At 43.0% G+C, this 21,298-nt stretch overlaps 1 protein-coding gene across 3 annotated transcripts in view; it reads left to right on the top strand.

The window, feature by feature from the left end:
- Pla2r1 (phospholipase A2 receptor 1) overlaps window positions 1–20,847 on the top strand; it is a 129,834-nt gene extending 108,987 nt beyond the window's left edge. Inside the window, exons 21-30 of one of the 3 annotated variants that reach the window (NM_001100837.1) lie at window positions 7,016–7,133; window positions 7,769–7,899; window positions 8,337–8,484; window positions 12,205–12,443; window positions 13,169–13,337; window positions 14,664–14,804; window positions 15,763–15,879; window positions 17,056–17,232; window positions 19,409–19,441; window positions 19,547–20,847. In NM_001100837.1, coding sequence (NP_001094307.1) covers window positions 7,016–7,133; window positions 7,769–7,899; window positions 8,337–8,484; window positions 12,205–12,443; window positions 13,169–13,337; window positions 14,664–14,804; window positions 15,763–15,879; window positions 17,056–17,232; window positions 19,409–19,441; window positions 19,547–19,764 — 1,491 coding nt within the window. In that variant the 3' untranslated portion in view covers window positions 19,765–20,847. Of the gene's footprint in view, window positions 1–387; window positions 1,819–7,015; window positions 7,134–7,768; window positions 7,900–8,336; window positions 8,485–12,204; window positions 12,444–13,168; window positions 13,338–14,663; window positions 14,805–15,762; window positions 15,880–17,055; window positions 17,233–19,408; window positions 19,442–19,546 lie in introns of those variants that run through there. The other 2 variants (XM_039104479.2, XM_039104480.2) reach the window with 2 other exon arrangements.
- The last annotated feature ends 451 nt before the right edge of the window (window positions 20,848–21,298 follow it).

Raw genomic sequence — 21,298 nt, 5'->3', positions numbered from 1 at the left:
TTTATGATTTCTGATGCTGCTCAATTAAGGCAGAGGATTTTGCCTCCGCCCCTTATGTTTTTGTAATAAAATGACTTTACAGGCCTTGGTTGGAAGTGATTAAAGTGAACCCCGAACTGTGATTGTTTAACTCTTACAGAATTCAGAAGTGAGATGGCGTTGTAACTTCCCACGCTGACATGAAATTGCTCTTTAACTGAGGACAGCCAGTTTTGAATCGAAGTGTTTGGTCACACTGGCTGGCATCCTCTTCAGCATCTTAATGTCACTGTCAACCTGGGCAGTGAAGTCACCTGAATTCTGTACATACAGGGCTCACTCTATATGGCTAACTTAATTATGGTGAAGTACACACTCCATAGAATTTTCTACCTTAATCGCTTTCAGGGTGTGATTTGCAAGAGGTCAGCATCATCGGGATGAACAAAGCATCTCCGGGTCCTTTCTCCTCCTGCAGAACCAAAACTCCGCGTTCGAATTTTTTAAATAAAAATTACGTGCTGTTCTTCCCCATCACACCCTGGCTCCTGAAGAAATGGTTCCACTGTTTTACTTCACGCCTCTCTGAGACATACTGTATATGCCTCCTGTATACGAAATCAGGAAGAATATTTATTCTTTGATGACTGGCTCACTTCATTCAGTGTGGTGTTGTTAAGACTTGACCATGTTATGACATGGATCACATGAGTCTTGACCATGTTATGACATGGATCACATGATATTAAGTCTTGGCCAAGTTATAACATGGATCACATGATGTTAAGTCTTGACCATGGATAACATGGGTTTTTTTCCCTTTTTTAAGGCTGAGTAATATTCTATAGCACAGATATTGCCGAAATTCTTTCCCAGGGGGATGTGAGCTATATCTACCCTACTCCTAAGGTTCCCAAAGACAAAGGTGCTGTTCTACAAAAGCCACACTGAAGAACCACTCAGTTTACTTGTTTCCTTACAGAGCGTAGGTGAAGGGTTGCCTATGGGAAAGTCTTTACCTAGCAGAGAAGATGACCTAGACACATGGATGGGGCCTTCTTCCCCTAGTCTATCTACCCTAGCCCCTCGCCCAGGCCACATACAGTTAGGGCAGAGTTGGATACAACAGGTGGCATGAAGCAGCTGGATGAACTCCTACTTGGATGAGGGTCTCCCGACCCCTTTCCTCCCAGTGAGAGTAAACAGCCAGCAGACCCAGGTGGGATGGATAATCTTTTACAAGGGGCACAGCTGCACTGAAGATGGCAGCTATTGGACTCAGAGGACAGTCCTATACAATGCGTGATCACCCTTTGCTCACCCATCTCTCCAGTACTTAGTATTGTTCTCGCTTGGCTGATTTTACTGGGCGGTTCCGTAAACATTTCTCATTTGACGAAATTTTTTAAACATATAAAGTTACTATTCCAATTTCTACATAGACGTTAGAGGCTTGTATAACCGTGTGACTTTTCTGAAAATCAGATCAAAATTCAGCCTAGGGCTCCGCGTGTAAAGCACTTGTCTGGCCAAGCAAGCCTGACAACCTGAGTTCAGGCCTCTAGAAACCATGTAAAATAGCAGATGCAGTAGCACAGATGTGTCTAACACCAGCATATGTTTCCACCTGGGGGGCTGGGCAAGGAAATCACCGAAAGCTCATGGGCCATTTAGTTTGTTTACATGGCAGTGAACAAGAGAGATCCTGTGTGGAACAGGAGGGAAAGCAAGGAGTGAAACCCAAGGTGGTCCTCTGACAGGTGCATGGCCGCCTATAAGAACATGCAGGAACATACACACACACACACACACACACACACACACACACACACACACACATTTCATTTCCCTGTTTTAAAAGTAGTATTAGATTTATTTTTCAAAGAATTGTTATTATTAAAATATCAACACAACCCAAAGCAAGGTTCTGCTGGTATTTTCCACAGAAATAAATAATAATAATAGTAATAATAATAATGATAATGCTACAGTATACACCAGTGTGTACATTTCCAAGTCCCAGTTTTCATTCCCTTTGGAGATAAACCTAGAAGCACAATTGCTAAGTCATAGGATGCTCTGGTTCAGCTATTTGAAAAACTGACAAATGGGTTTTCCCAGCAAATGAACAATTTATAATTGCATATACAATAGGAGGTTCATTCATATACTTTTTTGGGGGGTAGATGTTTAATTAAATCTTTGTCCATGTTTTAATTAAGTCATTTGGTTTTTTTAATGTTGAATTGTAGGCAGTCTTTCTAGTGTTATGTGTAATGAATCCCTATCAGGTAAATGATCTTCACCTCTAATAATTATAATTATGTTCTCCGTTATAATTATAATGCCCTCTGATGCATGCAACTCTATAATTTCGATAAAGCCCAATGTATCTACTTTTTCTTCAATTGCTTGTGCTTTTGGTATGACACCTAAGAACAGAGCCTCAAGTCACGTGTCATGAATACTTCTCCCTACATCTTCTTCTATATCATTTTGGCTCAGATTTGGATTCTGATTGACTTTTACCTCATTCCTCCTGACTGTTAGTTTCTTAAAGCTGTTAGAACCAGGGCATCCTAGAAGTGGGTGTTGTGGACAGACACAAACAACTGCCTATCTTGTCTCACAATTTTATTTTAAAACAGAATCAAAAGCCAGGTGTTTGTATCCTGAACTTCACCGGGAGAGTTGGAGGGAGTAGACAGAGAAACAGAGACTGAGTCGCCATGGTCCTTATGAGGACACTCCTTGCTTTCTAAGGCTTCTCCTTAGACTCTACCTCTTAAACGTCCACAGTACCTCCCACTAGTAGAGGAAGCCTTTAGGTGAGGGTCTTTCTAAGGACTGAGTAACTTTGATAAAGTTCCATTCATAAGTGAGATGGGTTAAGAAACCATAGAGGCTGCAGTGACAGCTCGACTGTAAAGAGTTCGTGCTGCCCCTGCAGAAGACCCAAGTGCAGTTCCCAGCACCAACATGGGGCAGTTCACAGCTACATTAAACTCCAGCTCCATGAACTATCCCAACTTATTTAAAAAAAATAAATCTTTGAAAAGGAAGAATCACAATAACCAATAATAAAATAAAATGATGTCCTATAGCCAAATGAAGGGGGCTCCTCCTTCTCCGTCCCACTCTTTCCCACGCACAGATCACATCGTTGTTGTCTTTGCTCTTCACTTCCTCCTCTGTGGGTGACGGAAACCGATAAAGTGGAAACTATGGCTAAGCAGGGACCAGTGTTGACGGGTTCATCAGATACTCTAGAAGCTGGCAAAGAAAGGATTGTTGCTGAGAGAGGCAGCAGGCACTGCTGGACCATTTCCCCCATCAACTCTTAAAGCTACAGAAAGGAAAATGGGGGATACATCCTGAACAAACCTCAATACATTGCAGGCCATTAAACTTTCCCAATTCTTTGTCAATTCTTTCAAGGACTGATTTTTATTACTTTAAAAAACTCAGCTGACAAGTCAATCGCCTTTTTAGAGTTTTATGAAAAACGAGGTATCTGGAAGCTAGGTGTCCCTTTCCCATGTCCCGTAAGTCTTCTCCTCCATGTTTGAGGATGTAGCTTAATGGTGTGGGAGAAGCCTGATACCTACTATGTCACTCTAGGAAGGGTTAGTCAACAGAGCCAAGAGAGAGGTCTTCTATATCTTTTTCTTTCTCTTCTTCTCCTCTCCTACCTCTCTCTCTCTCTCTCTCTCTCTCTCTCTCTCTCTCTGTGTGTGTGTGTGTGTGTGTGTGTGTGTGTGTGTACTTTATGTTATTATTCCAGACCTTGGTTCAGTGCTCGTGGGTCCTCCAGCAGCATCGAAGGCAGAGATGGGTGAGAGCGTACGGTTGTTTCAGCCATAGGTAATCAATCATTCCATCCAATAACAGAAGGGAAGCTGAGAAAAGACCAAATCTGAAGGAAATATAGATTCTATTGTTAGATGTTGACTAGAACTTATTTTGAAACAAAGAAGCTTTATTATTCCTACCTCATTTGGAATATTACAGGGCCTCCTTAATTCACAGTTATGATCAGAGATGCATAAAACTTGATCACATTTCACGAATTTGTCGGAAGATAAACAAGTTAAAATCAGGGTTTCCATCCTTCCTCCAGCTGTTCAGCCTCAATTATTAACGAGACAGTTTCAAAGTGTGTTAGTCAATGTGGTCCATTTTAGAAAAGCAAGCCTAAGGTAACAGGAGGCCATACTTCCATTGTCAAACTAATAAATCTTGGCTGTGGGGGAAACATGTACGGCAGTGAGGAGAGAGAGTCTTCCTGCAAAGGGTGGAGCAAACCGAGCCGGCAAGAGTCACTGGTATTTATGAATGGTTCATTAGTGACTATCTAAACACAGGTGAACTCACATTAAATGATAAGACTTCCCAATAATTAGTGTGCGCCACTCTTTGGGATTTGTAATTAGAAGAAAGAAGCAGAATAAAAAGGAACAGATAAAAGGGTGGTTGTTATAAAAGGAGACGCCTTTAAAGCCAATTCCTTTTCTTTGTGAAGCAAACAAGAAAGGGGTGTGCAGGGGGAGCTGGAAACCCACCCCTCTCTTGATCAGTAATGCAGGCTACATCAGTTTCTAGGTTTTAATCCTAAAAGGGGGTGGGGGATGGAGCCCTGAAGTCCAAAAAGAAAAAAAAATCATCATCAGGACTGAGTTCTGAGTTTTGACACTTTGGGTTGGATTGTTCTTTGTTGTGAAAAAAACAGTCGTTCACGGCAGTAACTGGCAGCATCCTCGTCTCTAACTGCATATGTCCCCAGACTTTGTTGAAATACCCACAAGGGTATAAATCATGCCGTAAGAGAGCTGCTGTGGTAAATCTAGATTGCCCGAGAATGTCATTGTGTCATTGATTGCAGGGAGTTGGCTACAGGAAGAGAACTGAAACAGAAATCAGCAGGAGATAAGCGTGGGGGAGACCCGAGGCCTGTATCAGTTAAGGAGAACAGTGGGGTTGTCCCCAGAATGCTGCTCTCCTCAAGGAAAGCAAGTGTGTTGATCTCTGTAGAGAGTCCGTACCTACTCATCTTGCACCATTAGGTGGGCACATTCACGTGTGTGCTCAGTTTAAGGTTTTGGTTGAAGAAGGAAAGAGAACGGACCCGTTTCTGGGTATGCTCAGCACAGAGTCATAGAGTAGTTTACAAGGTTAAGTAGAGAATGTGGACATTTCTGAGCACGTTCTGTCAGTGTCACAGAGATGGATGACACAAATACCGATTTGGTGTTGTAGTGAAAGAGACAAGATTACGCTGTGTGCCCAAAAGAATGGATTCTAGTACCTCTGTGAGCTTAATCTTGACTGATTTTTTCTTTGCTTTTTAAATGCATGTGTCATAGGAGTATATGTATAAGTGTACGCATGTGTGTAAGTACACAAGAGTATATAGTTGCCTGTAATTGTGTCCACGATTGTGTGGAGGCCCAAGGTTAACACTGTTTTTTTTCCACCAGTAGCCCAAGGTTGACACAAGTGTTCTCCACCTTACACACTGAGGCGGGATCTGGCTAGCTCTCCTGCTACCCAGCTTGCTCCAGCGATCCCCAGCTTCACCTCCTGCTTGCTGGGATTACAAGCAGAGAGCCCTGGTGTCACCTGGCTTTTAACTTGAGTCCTGGGGACCCAAATTTCAGTCACCAATGCTTTTGTGACAAGTGGCTCTTCCACTGAGCCATCTCAACAGCCCTGTAACTGTGTTTTCCCCCCAAAATGTTTACAGTGGAAAAAAATTTTAAAAGGAATTTTAAAGATTTTTAAAATTTAAAACTTAAACGACATTTTAATGGGATAGTTCCACTCAAATTCCTCTCTTGGAATTGACAGTCAATTTTGATAATCAAAATTGGTGATCGTTTCACAGTCTGTTCTTTTATCCCATGGGTGGTTTTGGGGGGATTGTCTCTGGTGTGATGTCTTTTGGTGGCTAACTATCTCTGCTTTTATGCAGTCATGGTGGTTGGGCAGAGGTGATAGGTGACAGACTAGAAATGAGAGAGTAAGGAAGAAGGACACTATTCCAGGGTAAGACAGGAGAGAGAGCTCACACTTTCATACTTGAGTTTCTAGGTCAACTGAGGTTACTTTGAAATTTTCTCCGTAGCTCAATTCCAGGATCGGATCTGACAATGACCAGGGCTGGCTATGTTCTTTGAGGGGGAAATGGCAAAGAGAAACTGCCAGCACTTTCTGGATGAAATGTCCCCTGCACAGGAGTCTCCCCTGACTTCTGTGGACCCTGGCCTGAAGTGTTAGTGCCTTGGCCTTCTTTCTCCCTTTTCCTTATTCCAGTGTCCCTAGCAAGTTTGCATTTATTGAGCAAGGTGGGCCAACTGTATCATTCTGATTCTCTGTCCCATCTCATAGTAAGGAAGTCCCCGTGACGATACAGTCGCAGGCTCACAGCATGGCTCAGTGGGTAAAAGCACTTTCCATACAAACCTGATAGTCTGAGATTGATCCCTGGACCCCACAGTAGAAGGAGAGAACTGACTCCTTAGAGTGGTCCCCTGACCTTCGTGTGCATGGCATAATAAAGAGGTCTTTTTCTCGCCTCCCTCACTGTGTTTCTGTAACTTCCTGTGCACTTTCTATAAAATGGCTGGCTTTGAGCTTCTAGGACTTAAATCCTCCAGGTCCTTCCATCTCTCACTACAGTGAGAAGGTCTGCTTATAGATAAAGTCTCCTCTCAGACTGAGTCCCCTTCTGTAAAGCTTGCAGGCAGACTGGCTCCTTCTTGGGAAGAGCGTCTTCCTCCACTGAGCAGAGACACTCCGTGATATTCCGCGTGACAAACACATCCCTGCTTCTGCTTTGTGCGAATGAGACAAATCGCTCGCCCCAAAGCAGTGCCTCTCCTTGCTTCATTAATGCCTGCAGAGCCCGGCGGAAGACAAATGAGTTCTCTGCCTAAGAAAATTATCATTTCCAAGGCTGACCTTCGGTGTCTTTGGGAAACTGTTTCAGTTCTAGTGGAACCGTGCAGGAATGAACACTTTGTGTTGTTCTTTGTAGTGCTTCCTGGTGACAATCCCCAAGGACCCACGGGAGCTGAAGACCTGGACAGGTGCTCAGGAATTCTGTGCTGCCAAGGGTGGGACGCTGGTCTCCATCGAAAGTGAACTGGAACAAGGTAGAGTCTGAGGGGCCATTCAAGTCTTAGTCAAAGCAGCACCTCAAACTTGCGTTTACAAATCAGCCATTAAAGCACTGTGCTGCTAAGGCACAGGAAATTTCAGTTTGAGCACCAGGGTTTCTGCCACAACATCTGTGAGAGTCAGTAGGCTGCCTAGAAACTGCTGCCCTTGGAGGTTTTAACTGGATGGCTGCACTGGTGAGACTACGGACTGAGTGTGTGTTCTAAAATGGCAGAAGTAGTTTCTCAGGAACATCTACAGTAGTTGCAGGACAAGCTTCTTAAAGATCATTTTGAGTTCACCTATACGTTTCAATTTGAAACTTAGGCAGTTATAGATTTCTGTTTAAATATGGTGCATTAATTCCCCTTTGTTTAAAACACAGTAAGTAAACACTGGAAATTGTTTGGCTAATGATCTGATGGACTCTCAGGTTATCCCACTAATATTGTCAATTTAAAGTGAAACCAAAGTGAAAGTCACACTGTTAAGGGAACAAAGTGCAAAATTCCTATAACTGAGACATAAGGACGTTTGCTGAAATTTAAATACCATCATTTCTGTGGATAGCATTTCATGACAACCCAATGACTTGTGTGGTGTTATGAGATAATGTATTTCTCTCCTCCAGCTTTCATTACTGTGAATCTTTTCGGCCAGACCACGAATGTATGGATAGGGTTACAAAGTGACAATCATGAGAATTGGGTAAATGGGAAGCCTGTGGTGTATTCTAACTGGTCTCCATCTGATGTAATAAATGTAAGTTTCAAATGTTATTGGGGGCAGGGTTTACTAGGATTGAACCCAGGGTCTTCTACACTTTAACCATTGCACTGTGATCTAAGGCCCTTAAGATTTATGGTTTTGACATCATTTTAATAAGAACATATCTGAGACTTACCAACTAAAACTTTCTTCCCATATTTTGAAGCTATCCATTTATACTAGTTCACTGGTTATATGTTAATTTTTAATAATGTAATAGAACAATTTCATGAGTATCATAAACACAATTACACTCATCATAGTGATTATTTATCTTGGAGGCTATGGGGAGACTCTGAGCTGGTTTATTAGATGTAAATATGAGAATAATGGTGCATTACTTTTTAAAATTATGCCCTAAATAAAGATTTTCAATGTGACAATAATGTTATTTGTTACCATATTTTTATAACATATGTATTTCTTCAAAGATCCCCAATTATAACACCACTGAAGTTCAAAAGCGTGCTCCACTCTGTGCCCTGATGTCAAGTAATCCTAATTTCCATTTTACTGGAAAATGGTATTTCGATGACTGTGGGAAAAAAGGCTATGGATTTGTGTGTGAAAAAATGCAAGGTAAGAGCTCACTGGGGCTTTATTGCTTTCATTTCCGACCTTTCTTCCATACCTGCTGTCTACCGGCTTTGCCACTAATAACATGAGTATATTTAAGTCTATTTAACCACATATCCCCCACTTCTTAAGACTATGCCCTTCAGCAGTGTTCTCAGGACTGCAGAAACCATCTGACAGATGACCATGTTCATACATTAACCCCAGGACCATAAAACAGCTTTCTTCCTGTGTCCCGGGACTCTGTACCATTTCCCCACATTCTGATGACATTAACATTAACACAAAGAAAAGCACATTCGTTTGCCTTATGGTTCTGCTCCAAAGGCAACCTGATATGATGTCTGTGGTATGGCCATCTTCCTGTCAGACTTCCAAGGTGGCACATTACGCAGAGAGAGACTGGTGTGAGCCGTTCTATTCCCTCTCTCCAGTCAAAGCCACCAAGATTCATCACGGGACCCTATGGACTTGTCACCCTCCAAAGACCCTCTGTCTGAACTTCACAGCCAGTTGATGTGTCTACCCACTTACTACTTCACAGTGAGGATTAAATTAAATTCTGCCATATAACACTTGGCAGACAACACTGCCACTAGACCTAAACATAGACTGCTGTGGCTATTTTTACAACTCACCCAGAATACTGCAAAAGAATAAGGAGCTATACTTAGCTTATACCTGTAACCCCTGCATTTGGAAGACTGAGACAAAAACAAAAACAAACAAACAAAAAAAACCCTCCAACAACAGCAATAAAAAACATCTTGTCTAGTTCAAGGATAGCCTGGGTTATATATAGTAAAACCCTGACTAAAAACAAGAGCAGCAAAATTCATAGAAATAAACAATTCACACTCACTTTTTCTAAGCTCCAACAATAGTGTTTGTGGCCAAATAGGATCTATAGTGTGTTTCTAGATCCGGCAGATAAACCTCCCTAGTGATTTCTGGAGTGTAATGCCAAAGTCATATGTGGTAGCCTCACCTCCCTGTAGCAAAATATCTGAAATAGTCAACTTATAAAGAGAGAAGGTTTATATTGGCATAGCAATTTTAAGGGCTCTGGCCCATGATTAAATAGACCCATTGCTTTGGGGCTGTAGCAGAACATCATGGAGGGGTCAGGGGGCAGAACAAAGCCACTCAGCTCATGACTGGAAGGCAGGAAGTATGGAAAGAGAAGAGTGTAAGCCCCCACGGCTCCCTTCAGTGTGGGCCCGTAGTGACCTAAGACCTTCTACTGGGCCTCACCTCTTAAATGTCCCATCGACTCAGTGGCACCACTCTGGGGACCACACTTCAGACACCCGGGCCTTTGGAAGACCTTTAAGATCCTAACTAAAGTGTCACACTGTCACAGAAATCCAGAGGGTTGAATGGGCAGTGTGACTATCCTTGAGTGACCTTGAATAGTAGGAAAGAAACCTCTTGCTTTCCATACCTGCTGTGTCTCCCTGCACCTGGCACCGTGCTTTAGATTCATGTGCATTATGCCATAAAATCTTTAGAACCATTCCAGGAAACGGGTCAAAGTCTCCCCATTGTGTAGATAAGGAACTTCAATCTTAAAAGCAGAGTTTCAGTTAAATGTAGCGATTCTACTTCTGGGATGTTATAACCTCTTCTCAAATTTACCGACTTTCTTCGTCATTTGGAGACAAGCCCCATAGACACTCCTTTGGTGACACTGCAGGGGGAAGGGGGAGCAGGCCTGGTATCCTGTCACACAAACTCCCACTCCACCTCTGTAAGCAATCAAATGACTTATCCTCTGTGAGCCTTGATTTCAATTTCTATAAAGTGACATGAGAACTACTTTAGATTCTCATATATACATAAAACTTAGCATAGTTCCCCAGCATATGTTTAGCAAATGACAGTTTTTTTAAAAATTATTCCTGAGAAATATTAAACTTTAATTCTTGTTACAATGAATGTCCTACATTTTCCATGTAGATATATGCTTATATTGGGCTGAAGCCAAAAATTGCTGTGCTCCTGAAAGAATAAAGTCATTATCAGTTGAAAAAAATACAAATACCAGGGGAGGTTGCTCAGTGAGTGAAAGAACAAGCATGTGGACCTGAGTTCGAATCCCTAGGACCCATGTAAATCAGATACAAGGTGAAAGCCTCTGTAATCCCAGGATGAGGACAGAGACAGAAGGATCCCCTGGAACTCACAGACGAGCTAACCAGGCAGACACAGCAGAAAAGCAACACAACAGACCTCATCTCAAATGAAGAGTAGAACCTACATTCATGACTGTCCTCTGACCTCCACATGCATGACACGATACACACAGGCTTGTATTCACACACAAGTCTATGCACACACACATGCATGAGCACATACACAGGGGTAGGGTTGAGGGGGTGGGGTTGAGGGGGTGGGGTGTCAAGACTGGACAGTTGGAAACAACTCAATTTCCATAGATGTTTCTTCTCCAGCATAATGAGTTACAAGACCACATTACTCAAAATCAGGTGTGTTTTGTTTTGAAACTTGAAAGGATTAAGTGCATGGCGAGAAATCCCTACTGTAAAATCAACAGTGGGAAGAAACAAAAGCTTTCAGTTGTATTAATTGTACTAAATATCATTTCAAAATAGCACTTTGGTATTACATGGATTTTGTATAACTAACCGTAAAGTGGGCACATAGGCCAGCAAACAGACTTTCAGGAAAGAGCACACTACAGATAAAGTACAGTCCATCACAAACTAGTTAACAGGTGGCTCGTTTTATCTGTGTGCCCAGATCTTACACATGTGCTTTCCAGAGCAAATAACAGTAACAAGGTGAAAGGCAAGTCCCCACCTTGCCATTTCATCATGGAGAACGGGACCAAAACAGACTATGGGTAAGAGGAACAACAGTTATTGAGTGGTCGATATGTCCCAGATGCAATAGAGCGTGTCCTTGTGGATATCACAATGATCACAATGAATTCTACAGACCCCTCTCTAAGGAAGATCTCGTCAGTTCTTTTTTTTTTTTTTTCCATCAGTTTTTATAGACCTGAAATTTGAGCTTTAGAAGGATTAGTTTTCTCCAGGTCTCTTAGCCAGGTAGGGTCAGGAATGGGTTAAGTCCAGGCCTTCAGCCATTTTCATCTTCCCACGCCCCTTAATAAACCCAAACCACTTAGTGATTTTAGTTTTCAGCCTAGTATGCTAGAGGGACAAAATTTATTCTAAATCAGTTACGGCAGAAAAGTTTAATTTTTTTTCCTGGTTTAGTTTTTCTAAACTCAGCCTGTTCTATAGCTATAACATAATACAGGACAAAAAAAAAAAAAAAAAGACAAGTGCATATATATTCAAGAGAAAGTAGTCTAGACACATGCACATACATGAGGAGACAGGAGAGAGGGAGGGGGAAGAGGGAGGGAGCGCTACCTGGAAATAGCATGACTTCTTAAACCTCAAAGCTCCCAGCAATACACCTCCTCCAACAAGCCACACCTCCTAGTCCTCAAACAGTTCCAACTGAAGACCAAGCATTCAAACGCATAAGCCTACAGAGGTGACTGTCATTCAAACCACCACAGTGTTCCAGTTCCCTAACATCCCACACACTTCCGTGTTTTGAATTCCTCTCTTCTGGAAGAAAAATGTGGGTCAGTGTGGATCCTGGTGACAAAGATGCATGTTAAGTTTGAAATCCCCCTTTCCAGTCCAGATGCTACAAGTGATTTTGTTGGTGTTCTCGTTCCAGATACCCTTGAAAACCATGTAAACGTGTCTGATACCTATGCAGTCCCCAGCACATTAGAATACGGAAACAGGACTTATAAAATAATCCGTGCTAATATGACTTGGTACGCAGCAGGAAAGTCCTGCCGGATGCAGGGAGCAGAACTGGTCAGCATTCCAGACGTATTTCACCAGTCCTTCCTCACAGTTCTCCTCAGCAGGCTGGGGCACGCCCACTGGATTGGGCTATCCACACCAGATGTAGGTGTTCTAAGTCTCTCTAATCATCTTTGCAAACTTTCTATTTCCTTAGTGAGAGACAATCACTGAAATCAGCATGCAAAAGAAATTCCCAGACACAATAGCAACATTGTAACATTTCAATAATTGGTGTATACAATAACTACTGGGCTTTGGTTGGTTGGTTGGTTAGTCGGTTTTGATTTTTTGGTGGTAGTGGTTGTGGCTGTTGTTGTTTGAGAATGCCAAGGCTATAAAACAAGAGTATACATCCTTTTAGGATAAACATGTACTTGCATGGTTTCAAAGGACCCAAGGGTCCTTTGAAAATTCTCAAGCTTCTCTGAGCACTGACTTATTTATGCAGTGAAATACATCTCAAACTCAAGTACTATGTTTGGGTGATTTGTTAGATTTCCGGAATCTACATTTAAAAAATGATTGCTGCTTTCTGATCAGAAACTTTATTATTAATTAATTTGCTGCCCTTGAAATAGAACATGAAGAGTTCTGTTTGTGTGATTTTGATTTTTTGTTTTGGTTTGCTTTGTTTTCTGTTCACTTTTGCTTTTTAAAACAAGAGTATTACATACTTGGATTGCTGAAAAATAAACTCTGTTCCTTCCAAAACCTCTGTTTCTTCTGGAAAGAAGTGTAGAACTTGGAAGGAGTGGGTGTTCAGGTAGTACTGGGTGATCCCAGCCGCAGGCTTAGCAATGAAGTGTTGCTTCAAATCCCCTCTGCAGAATGGTCTGAATTTTGACTGGTCAGACGGCACCAAATCCCCTTTCACCTATTGGAAAGATGAGGAGTCAGCCTCTCTTGGCGACTGCGTTTTTGCCGACACCGATGGTCACTGGCATGGCACAGCCTGTGAGTCACATCTGCAAGGCGCCGTTTGTCGTGTACTCACTGGTAGGTGCAATTCTATTCAACTACAGGACTGTGTCCTGTGCTACTATTGAATGTGTGACTGTGCTTAGCAAAGATTATGAACATGTAATAAAAAGTCTCAGCTCTCAGGAAGAGCTATAGTCTATCTGGTCCATCATATAAAGACAAATACCTTTCCTGTCAGGCATGTCTAGAACATGTGTTGAGAGAGGGATTATCAAGAAAAGAATGCATCATTCTTCTGATACTGCCCTCCCCACCACGGCCTGCGATGTCCTCAATCATTTCTTGTTGTGTTTTAAAAAGCATCCTATTTATTTGGGGGAAAGTCAGGATTCTTGAAGGGCATGACTGTATATGCAGACAGAACTTGCTGAATGGATGGGATCGATGGACAGCAGCATAGAGAAGCACTGGGAGGGGAGAAGCTTAGATAAAGACAGACAGAGTAGGGAATCCACACAGCAAAGCCGTATGGCAGGTTAGGGTAAGAGAAAGATGGGAAGGTGCATAAGAAAGGCGAGCCGAAGCTTTCTGGAGAATCTGAACTGTGAGGGTTGATGTTTAAGACAAGGCTGGTAAAGCAACGAGTGCAATGGTGGTAGCTGACACCATTCAGACATTTATATGCCCTACCCATCGCTTTACATAATACCCTATTTACATGAAGTTCAGGCCAGTGCCTTTACTGGAGATGAACCTTAATTGAGATCACTCAACGCATTCCCAAAACTCCATCTATCAACAGTGCCCTGACTAGAGGCTCCATCTTCTCCCCCTCGGACGCGTTTACCCCATTTCCCCCAGCTCTCTTCCTTGTTGCTCTCCTATGCTCTGAGAGCTTCCCCTCTCTGGTCTCCTTTTAAATCTCCCATTTTATAAAGTTGCATTCTTTACTTACATTCTGGATGCTACCACCTACAGCACATGTACGTAACTGATGCCTACAGGCAAGTATGTGCAAATAAGGGTTTCAGAAGTCAGTGACACGTAGCCCTGCATAGGACACATCTTATACATTTAGACATCCTTTTCCCAGCATCATTCAGCTGCCGCTTCCTCTACGCAGTGCATCTTCCTGATGTCCCAGCTTTAGGATAGCAGTTGACAGCCACCGTCCAGGCAGCACTCAAAGCGACAAAGCACTCTTTGCCCACCCTCCATGTTAGGTCAAGAGTTTCTTAACAAATTCAAGAGCCCTAGTCTATAATCCAGTCTTTGGGGTATTCTGATGAAAAAATCTTAATGTACACATTGGTTCTGGCCTTCCATGGAATGGAAAATAAGGGTTATCTCAGTCTGCGAGCCCAGTTACCAGCCTGAAACCATACCGGTTTTTCTTCACAGAAACAAAGTCGTTTGAGCACCCAGTGCTGTGCTCAGAAACGTCAGTTCCCTGGATAAGATTTAAAGGTCATTGCTACAGTTTTTCTACAGTCCTGGACAGCAGAAGTTTTGAGGATGCTCGAGAATTCTGCAAAAGAGAAGGTAATTCTTCTGTGGGGCTGGAACCCTTTCCTGTACTCTCGAGAATTCAGTAAACAGTGCTTTCTCACACGCTGATGATCCAGTAGCCTTAGGGGCCATGAGAACCACCGGGAAACAAAAACACTGTCCCTTTTGCTTATTAAGAGGACAACTATTATAGGCAGTTCAAGTTCCAGTGCAGACTCTGAAAACCAGAGAGGGTGGCTCAGTGTACAGCTTTTCCACAAAATTCTTCCTTCTGACGCCACGTGCACTGTGAACTTTTAATGTTCTCTCACTATTTTAACTTTTAAGTGAAAGCTTGTACATTATTTTCATCGTAAACCATAAATCACACTAGGTGGGTGTGGTGACGTAGAGCCTTTAATCCTAGTGCTCAGGGAAAGATCATTATGAGTTTAAGGGCAAGGTCTACCTAGTGAGTTCTGAGCCAGCCATACATAGAGGGACATTGCTTTTCTGTTTTGTTTTTAGTCACCTTAAATTGTGTGTGTGTGTGTGTGTGTGTGTGTGTGTGTGTGTGTGTGTGTGTGTTTTGATACCTGGTGTCTTTCTCAACCACTATCCATTCTGTGTATTTGGGGCATGATCTCTCACTGCACCTGACCAGCAAGACCTACTGGGCCCTTCTGTCTCTGCCTCCCCTCCCCTTCTCTTTACCTGAGCCCTGAGGCGTCAGACTTGGGCCCTTGTATTTATGCATCAGACCCTTTGGTGCCCAAGCCATCTCCTCCTTGTCCACTCGATCACTCTGCAACCATAAAAATCAGGAGTTGAGTCCTGATCATCAGTAGGGCTCTTGACTAACATGGCAAGGCCCTGTGTTTCTAGCCCCAGTGCTAGGAAGGGAAAATGTGTACTGAGTAATGGAAGGGTTGTTTTTCAAAACCGGGGGGTTCACAAGTCAGGGCTCAGAAACAAGTTTGCCTTCCATTTACCTCGCTTATCTTGTTTACAGGATCCAATCTTTTGGCAATCAAGGATGAGGCTGAAAATTTATTTCTCCTGGAAGAGCTTCTTGCCCTTGGTTCTTCTGTCCAGATGGTTTGGTTGAATGCTCAACTTGACAATGACAGTGAGTGCTGCCGGTGCGGAGGAGGCGCAGATAAATACGCAGTCCTGAAGGCCTCTGGGAGCCACAGAACTCCTTTTGAACACATTTGCTGTGAAAATACAGTGTGAACCCTAAAGCCCCCTCCTAAACAAAACAGACAAGTTAGCCTTCATGCAGGCACTGACGATGCTAGCTAGCTCCCACTCTGTTCCCAGACTCAGTCCTGCAAAGGCAAGCCACACTGACCTGAAAACACCCCACTCTCTCTCAAGTGTTAGTCACAAAGCACGGCAGCATGGGGAGCTCTTCCAGTGAGCCACCCTGCTTTCTGAATCCTCATAGGTACCAATGTGGGTAATCGGGGGTTTTCTTCTCTTTGTGTAACTGATGTTATTGAGAAGTACTTGTCAAGAAAGTGATTCTACTTGGGGGAGAGGGTGTCACCGTGGTTACAGGACGGTAGGTGGAGTCCATCCTTGCAGGGAGTATTTTAATCCTGGACATTGTTTGAACTTCTGTCTGATGGCAATAGGCAAGAGCAAACTGACTTGTAGGTTGCTTCATTGTTAGTAAACTCTTTTCAGACAGCACACACCACACACACACACACACACACACACACACACATACACACACAGACACACACACACCTTATTAACCATATATGGGCTGAACTTTCCCACTGGACCACGACTTTAGGAAATGAACCTTCTTGTTATGGTGTTGGTGTTAGGGTTTCAAGGGACTTTTCTATACATTAGTTTCGTTTACTATGCGATTTGTTTAAATTGGTTAAAAATGTGTAGGCTGTTTTAAAACACAAGCCAGGACACTAAGAAATAAGATAGTTATGTCTAAATTAGAGGTTGCACGGGAGGTAACTTAAATACATGCCTCCCCCTCCCACTAGACAAGATTTCTTTATGCAGCCCTGGCTGTCCTAGAAGTCACTCTGTAGACCAGGTTGGGCTCGAGCTCACAGAGCTCCACTTGCCTCTGCTTCCCAAATGCTGTGATTAAAGGTGTGCACCACCCCTGCCCTGCTGGATACATAACTTTTTTGATGATTTGTTCATGAATACACTTATGGAGTTAAATGTGTCTCCTTAAACTTGGAGGCTGCTTTAATGATTGACCTCGGCCTCAGATTGGTAATCACTCACTTGATTCATAGTAAGGCAGCGTTTTTCTCCACAGACAAAACCTTAAGGTGGTTTGACGGAGCAGCCACAGAGCAGTCAAACTGGGGCGTACGGAAGCCAGACATGGACCACCTCAAGCCCCATCCGTGTGTTGTCCTGAGGATCCCTGAAGGAGTATGGCAGTCTACCCCATGCGAAGACAAAACGGGATTCATTTGTAAAGTGGAAGCAGGTGTGTGTAAAGGGAGAAGGAATTTCCTCACGCTGACTCGTTCCTGGCTAATGCTGGCCCACCATGTCAGAGAGTTTTTCAGATAGATTCTGGCACAGTCATCTTGCTCTACATCACACAAGTCAGAACATGTCAGCTCCTCTAAGATGAAGGGGGGGGAAATCATTCATCACATAAATGAAATAAGACACACAGTTTACACCAAGAATAGCTGTGCTGTACTGTGCTGTGAGAAAGCTTTGGTCTTAGGGAATATCTTGTTTGTTTGGTGCATCTGTTATGGATAGGTAAGTGTAATTCTGCCCCGTGAGTAGATTATGCCAAGAAGGTCATATTTAACTCCATCCTGAACAGTACAGTTTATGGCAATGGAAATGAGTTTTAGAAAGCGAAACCAGAAAATTCTAGCCGCTTGCAAACAACAGCTGAGAGTTGTGAGCAAGCCCTCCGTGAGAACCATTGGTGTTTATGATAATCAGGCAGTTCCTAGATTCTTGTTTTGCAAGAAGGAAGGTTGGGGTGCCTCTGGGCTCCTGGATAAGGCGGCAGAGAAATGAGACTCTGGGTTCTGAAGGAGGAGGGGAGTTTAGAGCGCTGGGACAGAGTAGGAAAGGTATTTTAGCCCAAAGGCTCAGCACTGCTAAAAGCAGCCATGGAGAATGCGCTAGACTGGAGTACAATATTCGTGGTGGGAGTTAAGTTGACCAATGAGGCTGGATCCAGTGCACAGCTAAGGAGCCGAGATTCCCACAGAGAGATACACTCACTAGATGCAAAGGACAGCGTTGGTGATTTGAATGACATGACATGACTGAAAACACGGGGAGAGGCTGGAAGACTGAGTAGACCCTGGCAGGGAAAGAGAAAAAGCTGCCAGTGGAAGCTGGGATGCTTGAACCCCAAAGTGCGGCAACATTGTAGCAGACAAAAGGTAACCGCATGCTCACACTTTCACTACCACATAAGCATCAAGAGCAGATTGGAAACACCACACATCAGTGTCCAGTTTTATAGCACCCCAACTTTTCAAGGCCCTGGAGCAGTTAAAACATACTCATCCTATAGGTGAGAAAGTGCCTGTCCAAACAGGCTGCACTGAGGACCAGATTTCTTTTTCCTTTGTTTGTTTTGTTTTCAGTGTAGGTTTCTGGGGTAGATCTACTCGGTTGCGGGAACTCACTATAAAGTCTAGACTGACCTCAGACTCCCAGCAACCCTTCTTCTCCAACCTTACAGGTGCCTCTACAGCTCTGTGGCGCTCTCTCTGGATCCTTTCCTAGACCAAAAATTGCAGAGGTTAGCCCTTAGAGTAGTCTTCTTAAATGAGAAAAGCTCTTACAGTCAATAAGCCCTGAAACAGAGACTGTGTCACTTTGGAATGAAGAGTCCATACATTCATCTCCAGACTTCTGGGAATCATAGATGGGAAAGGTGCTAGCTTGTAACAATGTTACAACAGACAGGCAGGGCTTTTGTTGCTAGGCAAACTCTCCATCAAGTCCCAACAAAACGATGACTTCCTATTAGTGAGGACCATGTCTTGCCTATATTTCTGTTGTGATATGTGATAGTGCTGAGACTACATGGAAATTTGTTGGCTTTAGTAAATGAAAAGGAAGGAAGGAAGGAAGGAAGGAAGGAAGAAAGGAAGAGAGGGAGGGAGGGAAGGAGGGAAGAGAAAAAAACACGTGTGTTATGAACACCAATACTTATCAATGTAAATGGCTTATGGACTGGTAATATGTCTCAGCTGGTAAAAGCACTTGCTGCCAAGCCTGGATCCTGTTGTTATAAAATTATACTGTATGACATCCTACAGGATCCAAACCCTGGAACCCACATGGTAGAAAGAGAGAATCCCCATGTCATCTGACCTACACACACATAACATGAGGCATGCACCATGGCATAAGAGTTCTCCCCCTCCCCCTCACTCACACACACACACACACACACACACACACACACACACAGAGAGAGAGAGAGAGAGAGACAGACAGACAGACAGACAATACATGAATGACTGAGCATCAGAGCTCCAATAAAACGTCATTCATAAAAACAGGCCACCAGACGTGATACGTGAGCAGTAGTTTGGTTCCTGCTTTGTTGGAACACTGACAGACTTTGCTGGATTTAAAGACGCTGGATTTACTTGTGTGTTGTTTTATTTCAGGCATCCCAGCTGTAACAGCACATCCAGAGAAAGGTAGGTTTCGAAGGGAAAGAACATTTAGACGTTTCTTAGAATTAGCAGGATAGATTGCAGGCATGTGACAGTGTCTGTTCTCCATCTTTCCTTGTCTTCCTCCAGGACTAAGCCACAGCATCATGCCTGTTGCAGCAGCACTGGCGTTGACAATAGTCCTGGGCATTCTCGTCCTTTGCCTCTGGATTTACAAGCAGAATGGCGGTGCCATCTTGCCGAGACTCACGGGGTCGAGGGGCCCTTACTACCCTATGTCCAGCTTCAGCATGGCACACTTAGAAGAGAACATCCTCATTTCTGATCTTGAGAAGAATAACCAATGACGAAGTTAGAGCTGCTCCAACTACGGAGAGCAAAGGAGGCCACGAAGGGCGTCCTGTCTGCATTTCCCCTGAACATCATGCCCTTATAATGTGAATTGCACCTCCGTTTTAATTAATCTTCAAGCACTGGCTTTGAATTTTAAGCAAATCAGATGAGATTGAATGTATTCATTTCCTTTAACTGTGGCCCATTCTGAAAAGGGGTGCTGGTTATTATTTTAAAAGACAAGAGCTATTAAATAGTGTTCCCAGACCAGACTGGTATGCATTCAGAATGTAAGTACACTCGATACATTGAAAGGGAAAGGGGAAGACTCTGGCTGCATAGGACAGGAGGGTGCTTCTGAAAAACCAGTGCTTATCTGATTCTAATTCAACTGTTTTTTAATACCGTGGTTTGGGGAAAATCCTAAATTTTAAACTTCCAGTTCTGGGCTCTCAACTAATACTTTGGATGACATTAAGTTTTATTAGTTCTCAAGCTAGATTAGATCTGGTTCTCAAGCTAAATGGGAGAAATACCACCTTCTCTTAGATATGAAGGTCTCAGTAGACAGGTGATCTCAGGAACAACCACATGATTTAAAAAGTGCCATAAACCCTCGCTTGTTAAGTTATTACCATGATTTAAAGGTAAGCTCAAAGAAATGCATTGAGATTTCAATAATTTGTTGAAAGTTCATGGACCTTATTGAAAACTAAAATCTAAAGTTATAAAATACTATATAGTAATCTTTTGTTATTGTTTGGTTTGTTTGTTTTGTTTTGTTTTGTTTTGTTTGTAAGACCTGGCTTCTCTGTGTAAGCAGTCCTGACTGTCCTGGGACTCACTTTGTATACCAGGCTATCCTCAAACCCTCTGCCTCTGCCTCCCGAGTGCTGGGATGAAAGGTGTGTGCCACCATTGCCAGGCGATATATTATCTAACCAGGACTTACAGAATAGATGCGTCTCAAACTTAAAGAGAAAGCAATCGAAGATCTGTATTATGCTCCCATCAGAACCAAACTAAAGAGGATGTTGAAAAATACTAAATAAAATGACCCTGGAATAGAGGTTTAAAATGAACTACCAAATCTGACTATCTCTTTTTTATGTTGGACTAGTTGATGCCATTGGTTGATTGATAAGGATTAAAAGTATGACATTTGTGGCCAGGAGACAGTTCAGTTGGTAAAGTATCTGTTGCGCCCTCTTGAGGATCTGAGTTCAAATCCCCAGCACCCATATAAAAACTAGGCACACAGGTGCACATCTGTAACCCCAGCTCTGGGATGGATGTGGGACGAAATCAGGTGAACCCTTAAGGTCTTTCACTGGTCAGTCTTTTAGCTAACCAAGTTGATGAATTTCGGGCTCAGTGACAGACATTGCCAAAAACTAGTGTGGGAAGAGACACCTAATGTCAGCCTCTGGCCTCCGAATGCCCACACACACATATATGTGGATGCACTCTCACACATACTAATTAAAAATTTAAAGTATACTTTTTGTATATTAAAAAAAATCTCAGGTTTGATATTCCTTTGTTAAT

The sequence above is a fragment of the Rattus norvegicus genome, chromosome 3, assembly GCF_036323735.1.
Source record: "Rattus norvegicus strain BN/NHsdMcwi chromosome 3, GRCr8, whole genome shotgun sequence".
NCBI lineage: Eukaryota > Metazoa > Chordata > Mammalia > Rodentia > Muridae > Rattus > Rattus norvegicus.
This window is presented reverse-complemented; position numbering and strand designations above follow the sequence as displayed.